The sequence below is a fragment of the Papilio polytes genome, unplaced genomic scaffold (genome assembly GCF_000836215.1).
Source record: "Papilio polytes unplaced genomic scaffold, Ppol_1.0 DF824303.1, whole genome shotgun sequence".
In the NCBI taxonomy this organism is placed as follows: Eukaryota; Metazoa; Arthropoda; class Insecta; order Lepidoptera; family Papilionidae; genus Papilio; species Papilio polytes.
The window spans coordinates 2,005,981-2,022,469 of NW_013524901.1; the positions used below are offsets into that span (position 1 = coordinate 2,005,981).

The following is a 16,489-nucleotide window of genomic DNA, read 5'->3' on the forward strand; positions in this document are numbered from 1 at the left end:
ATTTTGCTAATATAGAAAAGGACAAATAAACAAGATGAGATTACAATCTTTAATAGTTTTTAAATTAGAGAGTTAAATGGAAGGTACTTTGTTTTCTTCTTAGCTATTTTACTCCAAGACCGATTTCTCTACTAAACAAGAAGTTCAAAGGATACTTAGTAGTGGATGTTCAGCCATTTATGACCAGATAAATAATAAAATAACCATTTTTATTACATGTATGACATCTTACTTGATATTATAATTGCGAAAATTTTATATGGATGGATGTTGGTTAGAGTTTGTAGGCTAAACTGTTGAACACATTTCGATCAAATTTGGCATAAATGTAGAGGATAGTCTGGAAGAACACACCGGCTACTTGCATCTGACTTTTTTCATTATATGCGGACGAAGTCGCGGCCGAAAGCTACTAAATGAACATAATCTTCATAGACACTCCCTTCTGGGTTAAGCTAGTAATGGGAAATAAGAAATCCAAATATGAAGGAATAAATGTCCAAAACTAGAAGCATGTAGTTTCATAGTTTACTTAATTTTTAAAATAATCATATCAAATGAATAATTTATTTTTTAGTTTATAATTAAAACCCAATAAATATATTTAACTGATACAAAATTTTTGGAATACCGGAAATAACATAAAATACTTTGAAATCACATGATTACTAACTTAACACTTTAAAGCAGTCAAAAAAAATGACAATCAAGAAAGTTTTCGTATTTAGCAACTTTGAAAGAGGCTCTTATCGGCTTTCTATTTGAATTACTGTACTTTTTGAAGCCTGCCGTTATCTATAACTGAACAAAATTAACTTTTATTCCTAAAGACAGTCCCTTAAATATAAACATTCTTCTTAAATAGAATCAAAATTAAAGAAAAATAAAAAACAAAAAATTAGTGACATTTGACAGCTACTTTAAAAATAAATATCTTTATCTATACACACGTGCCTACAAAAATTGTGCCGAAATGACAAAAATCTATGAAACAATACGATATTTATATATAATACATCAAAAAAAATTAAATACTTACTCTGCTATTAGACAAATCCCTAAATATTGATGATAAACACAAACCACGATTTATTTCTAATTTCGCTAAGAGTCGGCATCTAGAAACACACACCGTCGACGCCATCTTTACACTACTTGTGTACACCCTTCGCAGAGCAATGACTACTACGGTATGTATATGTATAACTAAATTATACAGCGATTAGTCTCTCTGGCGCCATAAAACATTTATAATACGAAAAGATATGCTAAAATACTATACTTTACGCATGAATATAAGCATCATGTAAAAATATTATTGTTAAATTGTATCGTTGTTCACGTTTTAAATTATTAATATTAAAAAGAACAGTCTCACATTCAAACTTTTAGGAAGATGTTAATAACATTCAAAAAGTATTTTTTTTAATAGAAGCTAGATGAAAAGTTGTATTTAAACATAAAAATTAGTACTTACTTGAAAATGAAAAACAGACCCTTTATAATTTCGCGCGTTTTATTCATCTACAATGTTGGCATTACGAAAGATGTCAAAAGTGGTCAAAGGTGCGTTTAAATTACTAAACCCTAAACCTACTACATAAGATTTGCTACCTTCTAATAATTGGCAATAAATTACAATGTGTTTATTATATTCTAAATCCTTAACCTAGGTATGTTTAAAGACTTTTAGGATTTGTTTTTGTACTGTCTAATAAAGAAGGTTTGAATGTTCGTAAAATGATTACGGCCGGCCTCGATATTCTCAAAATATACTTTGTAAATAAATAAAATTAATAGACATACAAGAAAGTGCCATGACTGTTAAATATACAATAAAATAAGAAGAGATGGCTAATCGCGTTCAGCCGTGGCCCAATTTTTTAATCTATGTGATTCTGCTTTATCTGTGAAAGTATGACAATGTCAATTTGTAGAATTGTCAACATGACAAGACAACTTATTCGGCCATTGTTCAATGTTCATAGCGGTTTAAAGTGAAAAAGCGATTTACCGTTATTTGATCATTGTGCTTATTTTTCACGTAATTAATACTTTCCGATGGCTATACCTGATTATAAACTTAGTGCCGTATTGTGTGGGCACTCACTTGATGTTCGATGTGTAGCAATAACCAAAGAATCTTGTATTTTGTCGGGCTCCCGGGATAGAACTGCAAAATTATGGCACCCGGAAGGGTTAGTTTTACTCTTAAGTTGTGTTAAAAAGTGTTAGAAAAATACAATTAGAATATGCTCATATTTGTATCAGGTTATATGCATCATAGTGTGGCCCAAATTAAAATAATAATTGCAACAAATAAATACAACTAACTTCCTGTATTTCCACAGAGTGAAAGATTTCGTAAATGTTGTAACATACAAAGGGCACAATAACTTTGTATCTTGCGTGTGCTGGTTCTCACCTTGTGAAGCATTTCCTGATGGTCTAGTTATAACAGGCAGCAATGACAATACAATTATTGGTTACAATTTGCAAGATGGAACAATTCTTATAACTTTAAAAGGACATGAAAATGCTGTATGCAATATTGCAACCAGTAGAGATTCAGGGATATTATTAAGGTAATTTCATATTTAAATATCAGGTGTTTCTAAATTTTATTTTTAATTCCACTCAGATGTGATTATGCCATTTTTAAAAATACTTGCTGTTGCCCATGCCTTTGTCCATGCATAAAAACAAACTTAATTATTAGCCTATGTGTTTTCTTTCTACATCTGTGCCAAATTACATTGAGCTATTCAGGATATACCGTCTAACAAACATCCATCCATCTAAACTTTCACATTTTGAAATATTTTTCAGTTCAAGTTGGGATAATACAGCAAAGGTATGGAATATCAACAACATTCATTCAGAACCACTGACACTCAAAGGCCACCAAGCTGCTGTGTGGGCAATTGTGGAACTTGGTAATGGGACTTATGCAACTGCATCAGCCGATAAGACCATTAAGTTATGGAAGAAAGATGGTAGCGGTATCTCAACTTTAACAGGTAAGATTATTGTTATGACTGTTTCCTATTGGGCCAATCAACCCACCTTTTAGGTTGCACCCATTGTATGGATTCAATTGGCCCAATGGGAAAAGATTCTCATTGGCTTGATCATTCAGTGGGCTGATCAGTCCATTGTGAAACACCTTTTGTTAACATGGAAAAAGTTGGGAACTTAGTGTGGAAGGGTTGACAGAAAATGTGTCATTATTTGTACATATGTCCATTTATAGTAGGTACTGCATCTACATATTAATTTCTTGTAGATTGAACTAGAAAGACTTGTAATATGGTTGTTTGGTATTTTACTATATTTAATTGCAAATAATTTGTTAGACCTTAGTAGAAAAAATGTTACCTTTAAGATAGGTATATGTGTATTTCAGGGCATACAGATTGTGTGAGAGGTCTAGCCGTGGCCACAGCTGATGTGTTTCTGAGTTGCTCCAATGATGCCACTGTCAGATTGTGGACTAACAAGGGAGAGCGACTTAATACTTATTACGGACACTCAAATTATATTTATAGGTTAGTTTTACTATTTAATAACTGCTTTTGACCCAATATTAAAAAAGGTACCAGTAAAAAATGTAATTGAAAGAGATTTTTAATGTTATTGTAAATATATTTTTGATATACATAGAGATAACCTCTCTATTTTCAAAAATGATTTTGGTAAAAAGTGTATATTAATTTACAAATCAAATAGGCTTTAGTCCATTTTTTTAAAAAGTAGACAAATCAGATTATGGCTCAAAAAAAATTGACAAGACTATGTGGTATCATACACAAAAATACCATTTTAATATGTGATTTGTAATATTTTCCAGTATCTGTGTGAATCCCGGTGTGCCTAATAGCTTCACAACATGTGGCGAGGATGGTACAGTAAGGTTGTGGTCTAATGGGGATTGTGTTAGAGAGATACACCTGCCAGTGCAATCTGTTTGGAGTGTCGCATGCTTGGACAATGGTGATATTGTAACAGGTAAATAAAAATTAACTTGTTATATGTTATTTATATAATTGATGATTGAAGTATACAAATAATTGCTAATGATGGATTAACAGATCTTAATGACATTCCTAAATGGTGATAGATTTGAAATATTACAAATATTTTATGCTAATAATTCGGGTTTTGGTACTATCCTCACATTTTGACATGTAAAATACAATCTGAAGACTAGAATGTGATCGAAAAGTAAAACCAAATATTGTTCATTTCTTAGGACAGTTAAATATTTGTGTCTTATAGGCAAAATTGACATTTAAAAAAAAGGAATATCCAAAAATCTATGTTACTTTCAGGTTCTAGTGATGGAGTAGTGAGAGTATTTACAAAGGACCCTGCGAGGTATGCTGATGAAATTACCATCAAAACATTTGAGGAAGAAGTGGAGAAAATGCAGTTTGCGGCTAAACAAGAAATCGGAGGCTATAAACTTTCAGAGTAAGTTAAAATATTGAGACTATGACCATTTTTGAAAGTAAACTAATTCATGTATACTAACATTTTAAAGAGGAAAGATTTGTATTTTTGAATGTATTGAACTTTTAAAAAGCTATTTTATTATCTTTCTTTTTCAATTTTACTTGGACAAAGTCATGCAGCTAACAGCAAGTGTAAATATAATGGACTAAGTCAACATATTGCTCTTAAAACATAGATATTAGTAATTTTTAAATCTATGCAAGCATTGGTTAAATTCACCCCTAACTTAGGGCTCCAAGCCCTTCAGCGGGGATGTGACAGCTTGTATGGTTAAGCCCTTAAATGCATGACGAAATGCATACATCAAAGCAAGAAAAGACTTCCTTTCTTACCCAATGCACTATTTTGAAAAGACATTTTCTTCCCCTTAACCTATTTTCAATTTATGGTATTTAAAAATAAATAATGGTGTATTTAAGGGTTAAAAATATATTTATTTCCAGTATACCAGGGCCAGAAGTATTGTTAGAAGCGGGCAAGACAGACGGACAGACAAAGTTAGTTAGACGTGGTACAAACGTAAAGTGTTACTCGTGGAGTGCTGCGGAGTGTTCGTGGAATGAAGTGGGCGACGTGATGGGCGCGCAACCTCCCACTGAAGGGAAGACTATGTATCAAGGAAAGGTGTGTTTTATTCGCTTTTTGGTACTTTAAATGCATTTTTTAAATTTTATAATGATCTAAATTGTATTATTTTTATTTGATTATTTATACTGTTATTCTAATACTCATAATAATCTAAAGAAAAAAATTTAAAATAACTCAGAAACTACTGGGCTGATTTAAAAACTCTTTTACCCTTAAAAAGCTACGCTGTCAGTGAGTTATGTTACTCAGACTATGTTTTATATTATATTTTAATTAAACGCGGATGAAGTCGCGAGCGAAAGCTAGTAGGCTATATTTTTAATTTCACGCAGACGAAGTCGCGAGCAACTGCTAGTATTTTCTCCCCTCTACCCAATTGTATTCTGAGATTGTTGATTTATTATTATTTGTGAATATATTACATAACCATACAAAATAAAAAAACTTCAAATCTTTATTGTAATTAATGTTTCTAAATGTTATTTTCAGGAATACGACTATGTGTTCAGCGTAGATATAAAAGACGGCGCGCCTCCTATCAAGTTGCCCTTCAATAAGACTGAGGACCCCTGGGTAGCGGCACAAGCCTTCATACATAAGTAAATATTTCTTACCTCTATAGTTATATTATAAAGAGGAAAGATTTGTATTTTTGTATGTATTGAAATAACTCAAAAACTACTGGACCGATTTTAAAAATCTTTCATTGTTAGAATGGTAATTTATTTGTAACATAGGCTACATTTTTTTAATATCACGCGAACAAAGTCCCGAGTAATAGCTAGTATGTTATAAATGCGAAAGTTTGTAGTCTAAACTGCTGAATGGATGTCAATGAAATTTGTAATAGTAGAGAATTGTCTGGAATACATACGCTACTTACCTTTTTTTATACCACTCAGAGTCGCGGGCAAAAGCTAGTATTTACACATATAAAGTACCACTAAAGTATGAATTTGATAAGTACTAATATTGATTTTTTTTTTCAGAAATAATCTACCCCAAGTGTATTTAGAACAAGTAGCGAATTTTATAATAACGAATGCAAAACTAAATACGCTGCCTACGCCCAGTAACGGGTGAGTAAGTTGATTTTATATATTTCTTAATTCTCATAATAATTTCAAATAATCTAACTACTTTAAAGATGATTATGACCAGTCATTTAAGAAATGTATAGACTAGGCATAATGAACAAAATTTTGTTCGCTGGTACTTTCTCTGAAAGGTACTATAGTGTGTCTAAATAATTTAGATTAGTTTGACAATTCACTTCAAATTTAATAGGGATGGGTTGTGTAAAATCAGTCATGAATCTTATCGATTTTCGATTTTTACTCTTATACAAGTTGGAATTAAAAAGAAACACTGTTTTCTCAAATTAATAATGACCATAACAAATAATGAAGGAAAATAAATGTTTATTATTACTACAGTGGTACGTAATCGAATTGGATTTCGCTATTATATCTGTCATCGCTAAATTCTCTACACTATAATCAATACTAGAATTGTCCTCTAAGTTATTGAATAAGAAAATAATAATTTTAGTTGAGTTCCATAATTATTTAAACCGAATATCGATAGTTCAAAATTGTTCGCTATGCGTGTTTGTGTCGTCACTACGATACCTGTCTATTAAGTATGGCATTTGCTTTTATACAAATTGAATTCGATACTTCATATGCGTCATTTAACAAACTAATCTATCTTATTTAGACAAACTATATAAAAGTTGTCGAGTTTAGTGCTACCTCATTTTGAAATGTTATAGAACATTTTAGAAAATTATAATACACTCAATATTTTATAAACTAAACAGTGTTACAAAATAAAATATTGCCAATTAATTTAAATATAATTAATTATAATAATATGTGGTTAGAGGATCCATTAATAGATAATGTTAGTGAGAAAAAAAAACAGACAAATTGAGTACCTCCTTCTTTTGGGAAGTCGATCAATTATGTAAAAAATATTTCAAATGATCATCATTTTGTGATGAAAACCACCTCACTGTGTTAGAAAAAATATATATTTTTTGAATCTCTTTGGCTTTATCACGATTTTTATTTCCGAGCGGACGAAGACGTGAGCAATAGTTAGTCTATACTAATATAAAGAGGAAAGATTTGTATTATTGTATATATTGAAATAACTCAAAAACTACTGGGTTGATTTTAAAAATTCTTTTACCATTAAAAGGCTAAGTTATCAGTGAGTAACATAAGCCATCATTTTTTTAATATATTTTTTTTATTTCACGTGAACTAAACCGCGATAAACAATTAGTAATTAACATAATGTTCAGTTATGCAGATCCGTTCACCGGCGAGTCCCGCTACGTGCCGGGGTCTGGGCCCGCGACGCGCACTGTCCATGCTGTCGACCCCTTCACGGGCGCGGGCGCGTACACCACTACCACCGCACCTGCAGCCAGCGATAAGCGGTATATACCACATGATTCTTATATCAGGTAAAAGTTATTCTCCTAATATAATAAAGCTTAAACACACAAAATAACTACTATGTCATCACCATCCCTAGCTCAGTATATCCCCACTATGTTGTCCAATTGGCATCAAAACGTGGAGTAAATTATGTATATATAAAATTTGAAAAGCGAAAGTCACATTGATACAGCGGGATTCGAACCAAAGACCTGTAGATTACGAGTCAAATACTTAAACACATGAGCCGACGCTCTATGTCTATATTTCAACCGTTTTAATAGAAAACAGCAATTAATAGCTGTGAAAATACACATGCCAGTAGCTGGCGTGGTACATACCAGCGACATACATTTATCGATTTTTCGGTGAGAATTTATAATTTTACATTAAAAACTTATACAGTTAAGCTATACCTCCTGTCTCTAAAGATAGAAGATAAAGTGTATTATAAATTTATTTTATACTAGCTTTCGCCCGCGACTCAGTCCGCGTGGAATGAAAAAATAAAACTTAGTACTCTATGATTTCTTCCAGACTATCCTCTACGTCTATGCCAAATTTCATCGAAATCACTTCCTCCGTTTAGGGAAACTCTGATAAACATCCATCCATCCATCCAAACATTCCCATTTATAGTATTATTATGATTTTCAGATTCGATCAAGCAAATCTAAAAGCAATATACGATAAGTTAAAAGAATTCAACAGTAAGACTGGCGATGGAAATAATACCTTCACAGACGAACAGCTAGAAAGTATTGTTAAATTAGGAGAAATGGTAAGTATGTTTTACTTTTTATATTGAAAAATAAAATAACATATATATTTAAAAATAAACATTAAAATGTTGATTTCAGAATAGTACATTCAATCCCGATACAATTAGTTTATTGAAAAAAATGTTGGAATGGCCAAAAGGTAAATATGATATTGAATATCTTTAAAAAAAACAAATCGGAATTTTTAATATAAATGTTACGTGAATTAATTTTTTTTTTCAGAGATTTTATTCCCTGTGTTAGATGTGACACGGTTAGCAATAAGAAGGAAGGAGATAAATGGACAGATATTTGACACTACATACGGACCCAATTTCGTCAAATATCTGCTCTCTCTACTTAGTCCAGGTTTGTTTTACAATTTTTTTAATCCTTGTTTGATTTGGTGTTACTATAATCAGGATATTTAGACAAAGCGAATTCTACACTTGTGCAGATTTTTATTTTAAAAATATGAATGTTGGTGTTATCCTACATAGCAAATAAGTTTACGCTTTGTAATATTAGTATAGATGTTTATTTTAATGGTGGCCATCTTGGATTTAACAGTGTTTTATATGTTAAGTCATTTCATATGACCCATATTGGAATGTTTGTACGAAGTCCGCCATTTTGTGATGGCGGCCATTTCGATTTTTTATGTTGCACCATAATTTAGTAGTCAAATACAATTTGATGTCCATATTATGGAGGAGTAGATTTATTTTAATGTTATACTAACTTTCGCCCGCGACTCCGTCTACGCGGAATTGAAAAAGTGTTCCAGAGTATCCACTACGTCTATATCAAATTTCTTTAAGATCCGTCCATCCGTTTAGGTTATAAACTCTAACAAACATCCATCTAAACTTTTATATTAGTATAGATATTGTTTTGTTGTAGATAATTTAGCAGCTAACCAGATGCTGTCGATGCGAGTGCTGGTGAACGCGTTCAGCGAGCTGGCGGGCGAGATGCTGGTACTGGCGGCGCGCGACGCCATCCTGCACTGCCTCATCTGCCTCACACATCTCAATAATAACGCACAGGTGATAAACCCTGTTTTCCCTCAGAATGACGGGTATTTGAAGATCCCCCCCCCCCACCATACCAAAAAAAACACTTAAACGTCCGATTTTAAAAAAATATATGTACCCTTTACTGTGTTACTAATTGGGAAAAATAGTAAAAAACAATCAAAACGATAGCCAAATATAGAGTTTGTAGCCTAAACGGCTGAACGGATTTCGATGAAATTTGGTATAGACATAGAGGATAGTTGGGAAGAAAACATAGGCTACTTTTGCTTTTTAATTCCACGTGAACTTTCAGATCGCGGCGGCGTCGCTGCTCCTGAACTTGTGCGTGGCGTTGGCGCAGCAGCCCGACAGCGCGGAGCTCGCCGACTGCCTGGTGCAGCTGCTCACCTCGCTCACTGACAATGAGGCTTACTTCAGGTAACTATTATAAAGTGTATTTTTTTTATAATAAAAGGGGGGAGGGACGGGAACACAAAGGCAGTCGACAACGTATGGATGTCCAACACCAGAGGAACTACAGATCTTTGAGGAAATGATAGGCTCGCTTCTTTACTGTAGTAGCCGTTGCTCGCGATTTCGCCCGCGTCAAATTTAAAAATACAGCCTATGTTACTCACTCAAATCGTAGCTTTTTAACCTCTAAATGCACGATTTTTTTTTTAAATACTGTAAATTGAAAAGGGTAGTGAATTGAACATAGATTAAGGAAAAAAAGAGAAAAACCTATTTTCAAAATAGTCTATTGAGTAAGGAAGAATAGACTGATGTATAAATGCATCATCATGCATTTGAGAGTTAATGGTGAAAGTTGAAATCGACCCAGTAGTTTTTAAATTATTACAATACGTACAAAAATACAAATCTCCTCTTTATAATATTAGTATAGACTAGGTTGCCCACATCCTCGCCTGGAATAAAAAAAATGTAGCTTCTTTCAAACTCTCATCTTTGAGAGAGATACTCTCATACTCCAAGCTAAATTTCATAGAAATCTGTTCAGCAGTTTGGTCTACAACTAACAAATACCTATCTAAAATTTTACATTTATATTAGTAAGTAAAATGTAAAAAATTAGGTTGATGGATGGATGTTTCTTAGAAGGTATCTAAAAACTGGCTCTACCAATATTCATGTTTGTCACAAATGTAGATTATTGTCTGGAAGAACATATAGGCTACTTACCAAGATTTCTTTTTATTCTGTATGAAAGAAGTTTTCTATTAAAATTTCCCAAAATATCTAACAAAATGTTTTGTAATTAAATTTTCATGTTTCTTTCTTACAGGGGTCTAGTAGCTTTAGGTACATTGTTAGCTGAATCTCCACAAAAACTTCCAATACAAACGAAAATTGTGACAAACACACAACTTCACAACAGACTGAAGAATGACTGCAACACGACATCCAGTGATGCCAACATTAAGAAAATATCGCTCTGCTCTCAAGAAATTATCAGTTTATTATGAAGTTACAAAACTTATTAAATTTTATATTCCCGCTATTTTTAAAGCAATTTTCAATTGAGAATAGACTATGATGCAATTTGTACAACCGATAATCGGATTTCGGATCAAGAAATAAACCCTTGCGGAATTACGAACAATATGAACTTACTTTACGTATATTAAAGCAGACTAAAATGCCTCTACTTCAATTTATTTATATTCCTTAGTGACTATCTCTATATTCCGCTGGACAGGTTGGAAGTTTTAGCTTTATTCCTATTTATAAGCGCCAATTGCAAAATTTATCAAGTCGAGTTTCCAACATCCAAAATGGCAGAATTCTAATAAGCACAAAGTACCACGGCTTTTAGCCTGTCCAAAGATCAAGGCTTTTGGTCGCTATAAATTGTATTTCGGTTATGCAACGCCTTGTTTATCAGCTTTTAATAGGTCAAGTAATAGGTAATAAAAAAAAGTTTTTGTTTTCATAATTTATAATTGATTCAATAGAATAAAAAAATAAAGTTTTTAATGTACCAACAGCAATAAATGTAAAACGAAAAGGGAAATAAATCTTTCATTTATGCACCTTGGAAAATTTAATATCACCCATAATTCAATCTATTTAGGATTTTCAATGCACAAGCACATATTTCCGTTTATTTCTAGTCTTTTTAGTTTTTTTTTTTTTGTATATGTGTTTCTGTAGTAAGCATTCAAAAATAGAATTAAATAAATTTATTACAATAATCAAATTCAAAGTACAAAATATGTCCTTAAAATAAACATTTATTATATCTTCGCATTTAAATGAAATAAACAACAAACACTCTTAATCGTCACTTAACCTACACTAAGTGACCACTAACGAGTGTGACTTAATTTTTGTAGATTCAACATTTTTACTTTATCAATAAAGCATTGTGATTTATAAAAAAATGTAACTTAGTTTTATTAATTATCTAACAGTAAAAATAAATGTTTGACCATTAAATATATATTACAAACTAAAATAATGCTCAATTAAATAAAAATATTAATATTTCATCATATCATACAATTTATATGATTTTTTAATTTACTTCGTCCTTTCAAATATTTCATTGTTCTATTTTTAAAAATGTATTACATTTTCAATTTATTTTATAACTTGGGCGAAATAAAGTGACGCTACAATAATTTCAACGGTGGAGCCATCATACTATAAGAAAACAAAATATTTTGTGGAAATGTCAAGTTTCAATATAAAGGCATGAAATAAAGCCCGCTACACACGCTCTTTATATGAACAGTACAATCGTTTAAATAATAAATATATAATAATAATAAATCTAATATAATATAATAATAAATCTAACAAAACTAGAACTGTTTATCAGTGTTACTTAAACAATAGATTTATCTGAATTATCAAATGGTTAATTAAAATGAACGTGTGTAGCAAGCTTAAAAAACTAACGCAAAACTAAAGTATGGAAAATCGCAAAGGTTCATTTAAATATTAAATGAGCCATATTATTTTAAATCAAATCGTGGCTAAAATGTGAACGAAACTCCAATGTAACTTCATGTGTACAGACAAAATACAAAGTAAATCTATAAAAACCCTTATTTATTTCTCTCTAAGGTCCTCATGTCTAAGAACCAAGTCAGCAGGTGTAGAACATTAAGTTATCTTCTTAAAAACAACTAAAGGTATATGAGAAAGCTAGAACTTATTATGGAATTTCCTATAGCAAAAGCATTGTATATATAACATTTAAGTTGGCACGTCGGACAAAAGCATACTCTTATTAGCGACGTGCCAAAATATACCGGTAAGTTTGTGAAATCACACTAAGGGTTGCCCTTAATGTGCTTAGTTATTTGAGTACTTCACTTTTTCTTCTTCAACTCCTCGAAGCGTCGGTTAAGATCTTCAAAATCTATTTCGTCAGTAGCAGAGTCGTTTGAAGTGTTTGTAATATTGCTGTGTGGTACGGATGGTAGTGGTAGGTCCGATGGCACCGATGGTAATTCTGGTAGCTCCGGGAAGTAGTTCTGTGGTACACGGGACCTGGGTTGTGGTGTTGGCACGTGCGCCGGCTGGAATAAAAATTAATCCATCTATAGTGATTACAATTATTTGTATCTTTGTATGTATTGAAATAACAAAAATACTGGGCCGAATCCAAAAATCCTTTCACAGTTACTTCCTGCGTTGGCGCAGTGACCCAAAGTAGGTCTTGGCCTCCGACACGAGATAGCGCCAGTTACTAGCTATATTTTTTAATTTAATGTGGACAAAGTCCCGAGCAACAGCTAGTAGTTAATATAATAAAATTCTCGCTTTGTTATGTAGGACATCAGTAAGCACAGCATATTTTTGAATAACTCGTTTTTTACTATAAAGCCCTACATTTTTGACATGCTAGGCTATATATTTTAAGCTAATAAAATTAGAAAAAAAAAATTGTCAGAAAGGGACAAAAACTACAAGCCAATAGCAAAAAAGCAAGGTTGCTATGGAAACAGTATTTGTTAAGCCATTGGCTAAAGACTTTGTTGCCATTTAAACATTTCTAATTTGGCATAAGCAAATGAACTCACAGAACAATAAAATAAAGTTTTCATAATGTCATGCGGATGATGCCACACAGAGACAGCTATTTTAATTATGAATGATGAAAGGCCAGTTCGCTACATACTTGCTAAATATTAAAAAAGCTAATGGATATGCAAAAAGTAAATAAAAAACGAAATTACCATATCATGTGCAATACTATCATAAGCAGGCGGTAGATTATGCATTTCTTCCTGTAAATAAAAAAAAATTGTAATATTCGCTCTACAAAATTGACCAACGCTTGCTTATGACGATAAACGTGAATACGCAAGGTTTTTACTTGTATTGGCATAACTATAAAAAGATCAATTACATGCAATCAAACTATAAATGCCTATTTCTACTAAGTCTCATCTTATAACTGGGGTCACATCAGTGGAAATATAACATGAGATTACATATTAGTTGCCAAGTAGAAATAAACAATGTGCAGATTCATATGAAAAAATTAAGCTAAAAACTAAAAATCACTTGAGAATTGTAAGTCTACATTAAAATAGTTATGGAAATTAAAAAAAAAAAGTATAAAACCATTCAAAAATCTTACCTGAAGGAAGCTGTTGCTCAGATTCTTAGAATCAACTCCGGGAGGCAAGTTGTAGTTCATAGGTGACCCACTCGGGCCACTCGGATAGTTGGCTGGTGGGGTTGCTATAAACCCACCAGCTTTGCCTCCAGATGGCTGCTATACAAAAACTTAATTAAATACCTAATAGTAACTACTATAATATGAATTACTACAAAAAAACTTCGCAATTAAAATTGTACAGTAGCGGACATTATTGGTGTTCCACTTATAGAACAATAAATAATCCAGCTCTAACAAATAACTAATTAGATAACAGTAAGATGCAACAACAATAGAAATAAAAAGCAATTATCAGTGAACCACTACCAGATTCTTTTTTCATAGCTGCAATCTATTTTTTATTGTTTCTCATCTAAATGCACACAAAAATGCAAACAATTGTAGATTTTAAGGTGGAACACCAACAGATTCCCTGATTGTACATACAGGGAGTAAAATAGTCTATTAATTTTCTTATGACCAGAGACCAAGCCTTTCAACATTGTAATTATTGATTATTTTTAAAACAATACAAGGTAAAGGGAGTTTCCTATTGGGCAAACTGGAAAAATCCAACAACTCATTAGGAATTTTTTCCCATTTCGTGGTAAATGATAATACTAGGGTAGTAACAGGTATTGAGTTTGTGACTTACAACTGTTGGATAAGAGAATGGTTGTACAGTAGGTCCAGGCAGAGTGGGTACGCTGGGCATGGAAGGCATCTGTGGCATGGGAGGCTGCGACGGGAAGCCTATAAACCCTGGCGGCATCGGTGGACCATTGATGTCAATTAATAAAGCATCTCGACCTGAAAACAAAGTAAATTGTAAACACATTTGTAAAACATGTATAAGTTAAAACCAAAGTTTAAAAAATGCAATAATAAAGACAATGACATAAAAGCTGTGAATATTAATTACACAAAATCCAGAAAACTTTTCTTATATTTGTTATAATATGTGATATAACCAACCTAAGTTATATTTAAATTTTAACATGCTTAAATTTTTTATATTATACATGACAAATAAAACGGGGAAAAACAAAGTAATATAGATATAAATAATTGATTTATGTGTAGTTTTATTAACCCTTAATGCGACAGAGTTTTTTTTTAGAAAAAAAAAATGTTATATGTTGCCAAGACACTAAAATCGAAATCTTACATATTCTCAGTACATTGTTTTTTATTAGTTGTTTGTCACAGTGGACACTTGAATTAAGGGTTAAGTAGTACTATAACAGTCAATAATGAATTAAATCATAATTAAAACCTCACCTTCTTCCTCTCTCATGACTTGTTCATCAGGTTCATATTCCACATTATATTTCTTAGCAATCTCTATTAAATATCTCTCGACTAGTATCTTGGGTGGACTCTGTACAGACAACTTGTGTTTCATTTTATCACTTATTGTGTTCACATCTTCACTACGACATGCATCTGCATATATCTTACCATACTTTGCTGTCAATAAATCTGAAATAATCTTAAGCTCCTAAAAACATAATTTTTTCTTGTAAAAACATGTTGCCATTTGACTACAAAGAAACTAATAAAATCTTTTATTACCTGTACATCAGTGTGCATTCGCGGCGCAACCCAAATAAGACTTGATATGGCTTCAGCTAAGCCTTCATCTAATTCTTTCATTTGAGTAACAAGACCGAATCTTGCTAGTATTAGATCACAGTACATTTCAACTATCTCCATTGCCTCTACTATGTAATCCTCTCTAAAACAAAGGAATTTAAAAAATACTGAGACTCGAAACTCTATAATTAGTTGCTTACACAAGACTTTACATAAACCGTATGTAATGCAATAAATTGTATAAAATACCTGATTATATGTTCCACTCTGATTTTAGCACGTTCAGTTTTACCAGCAGCTATGTATTCCGCAATTTCCTTGCGAGCTTTTAGAGCTAATTCAGTTTTCTTTTTCTCGAGTAGTTTAAGACGGTTTATAGCCAGCCTTAAGTGAGTTTTGAGCTTCGTATAATTCGGATTTGTAGAAAACATTTTGTTAACTTTGCTTCAAATTAATATCACAAAACTACTGATGAGTAATACGTATTTAACTCATTTGTTTGTTGCATGAATCATAGAAAAGGAATCATGGTTTGTATTTTGACATTTAACTTTGACACATGTCTATTTTGTTTCCACGTACGCATACTTTGTTGTAGTTAATAATATTTATTATCATACAAATACGAGAGGCTTGTAAAATCCATTTTGTAGGATTAATGTTGTTTTAAATAAAGATAAATGTATTGATAATTAGCACATATTACCAAATAACTTTTAAGAATAAAGAATACATCAAAATAGTTAGAGATAGCACATGCGAATGCGATTTATAGCATGACCACACTAACCATTTCTACCACTTGAGCTACTATCAAACTTAGAACTTATGGTATGTCTGTTACCGCTAAGTTGAAAATATCGTTAGATTTCAATTTCTCCAACTATATTGTTATCTTACATTATTGTTGATAAGTATATC

At 31.9% G+C, this 16,489-nt stretch overlaps 3 protein-coding genes across 5 annotated transcripts in view; 1 reads left to right on the forward strand and 2 right to left on the reverse strand.

Moving 5' to 3' along the window:
* Positions 1-1,176, reverse strand: part of LOC106101464 (calcium uniporter protein, mitochondrial) — a 66,923-nt gene extending 65,747 nt beyond the window's left edge. The window contains exon 1 of the mRNA XM_013280706.1: positions 1,040-1,176. Coding sequence (XP_013136160.1) covers positions 1,040-1,144 — 105 coding nt within the window. The 5' untranslated portion in view covers positions 1,145-1,176. The remainder of the gene's footprint in view (positions 1-1,039) is intronic.
* A 778-nt stretch (positions 1,177-1,954) lies between these two features.
* Positions 1,955-11,768, forward strand: LOC106102021 (phospholipase A-2-activating protein). The gene is made up of 16 exons (XM_013281415.1): positions 1,955-2,198; positions 2,352-2,585; positions 2,830-3,020; positions 3,407-3,548; positions 3,851-4,008; positions 4,332-4,473; positions 4,959-5,139; positions 5,593-5,702; positions 6,093-6,182; positions 7,415-7,579; positions 8,211-8,334; positions 8,414-8,474; positions 8,558-8,683; positions 9,218-9,363; positions 9,647-9,771; positions 10,640-11,768. The coding sequence occupies exons 1-16, from the start codon at positions 2,062-2,064 to the stop codon at positions 10,818-10,820; spliced, it is 2,313 nt and encodes a 770-aa protein (XP_013136869.1). The 5' UTR covers positions 1,955-2,061; the 3' UTR covers positions 10,821-11,768.
* Positions 11,769-11,874: 106 nt separating this feature from the next.
* On the reverse strand, positions 11,875-16,113 carry LOC106102286 (IST1 homolog). 3 transcript variants are annotated; one of them, XM_013281719.1, is made up of 7 exons: positions 15,818-16,113; positions 15,548-15,710; positions 15,254-15,473; positions 14,628-14,782; positions 13,952-14,086; positions 13,545-13,595; positions 11,875-12,884 (listed from the first exon to the last, which is right to left on the reverse strand). In XM_013281719.1, the coding sequence occupies exons 1-7, from the start codon at positions 15,997-15,999 to the stop codon at positions 12,675-12,677; spliced, it is 1,116 nt and encodes a 371-aa protein (XP_013137173.1). In that variant the 5' UTR covers positions 16,000-16,113; the 3' UTR covers positions 11,875-12,674. The 3 variants fall into 3 exon arrangements, with proteins under 3 accessions (XP_013137173.1, XP_013137168.1, XP_013137179.1); XM_013281714.1 differs by having other exon boundaries at positions 13,952-14,089; positions 15,818-16,112; XM_013281725.1 differs by lacking the exon at positions 13,545-13,595 and having other exon boundaries at positions 13,952-14,089.
* Between the last annotated feature and the right edge of the window lie 376 nt (positions 16,114-16,489).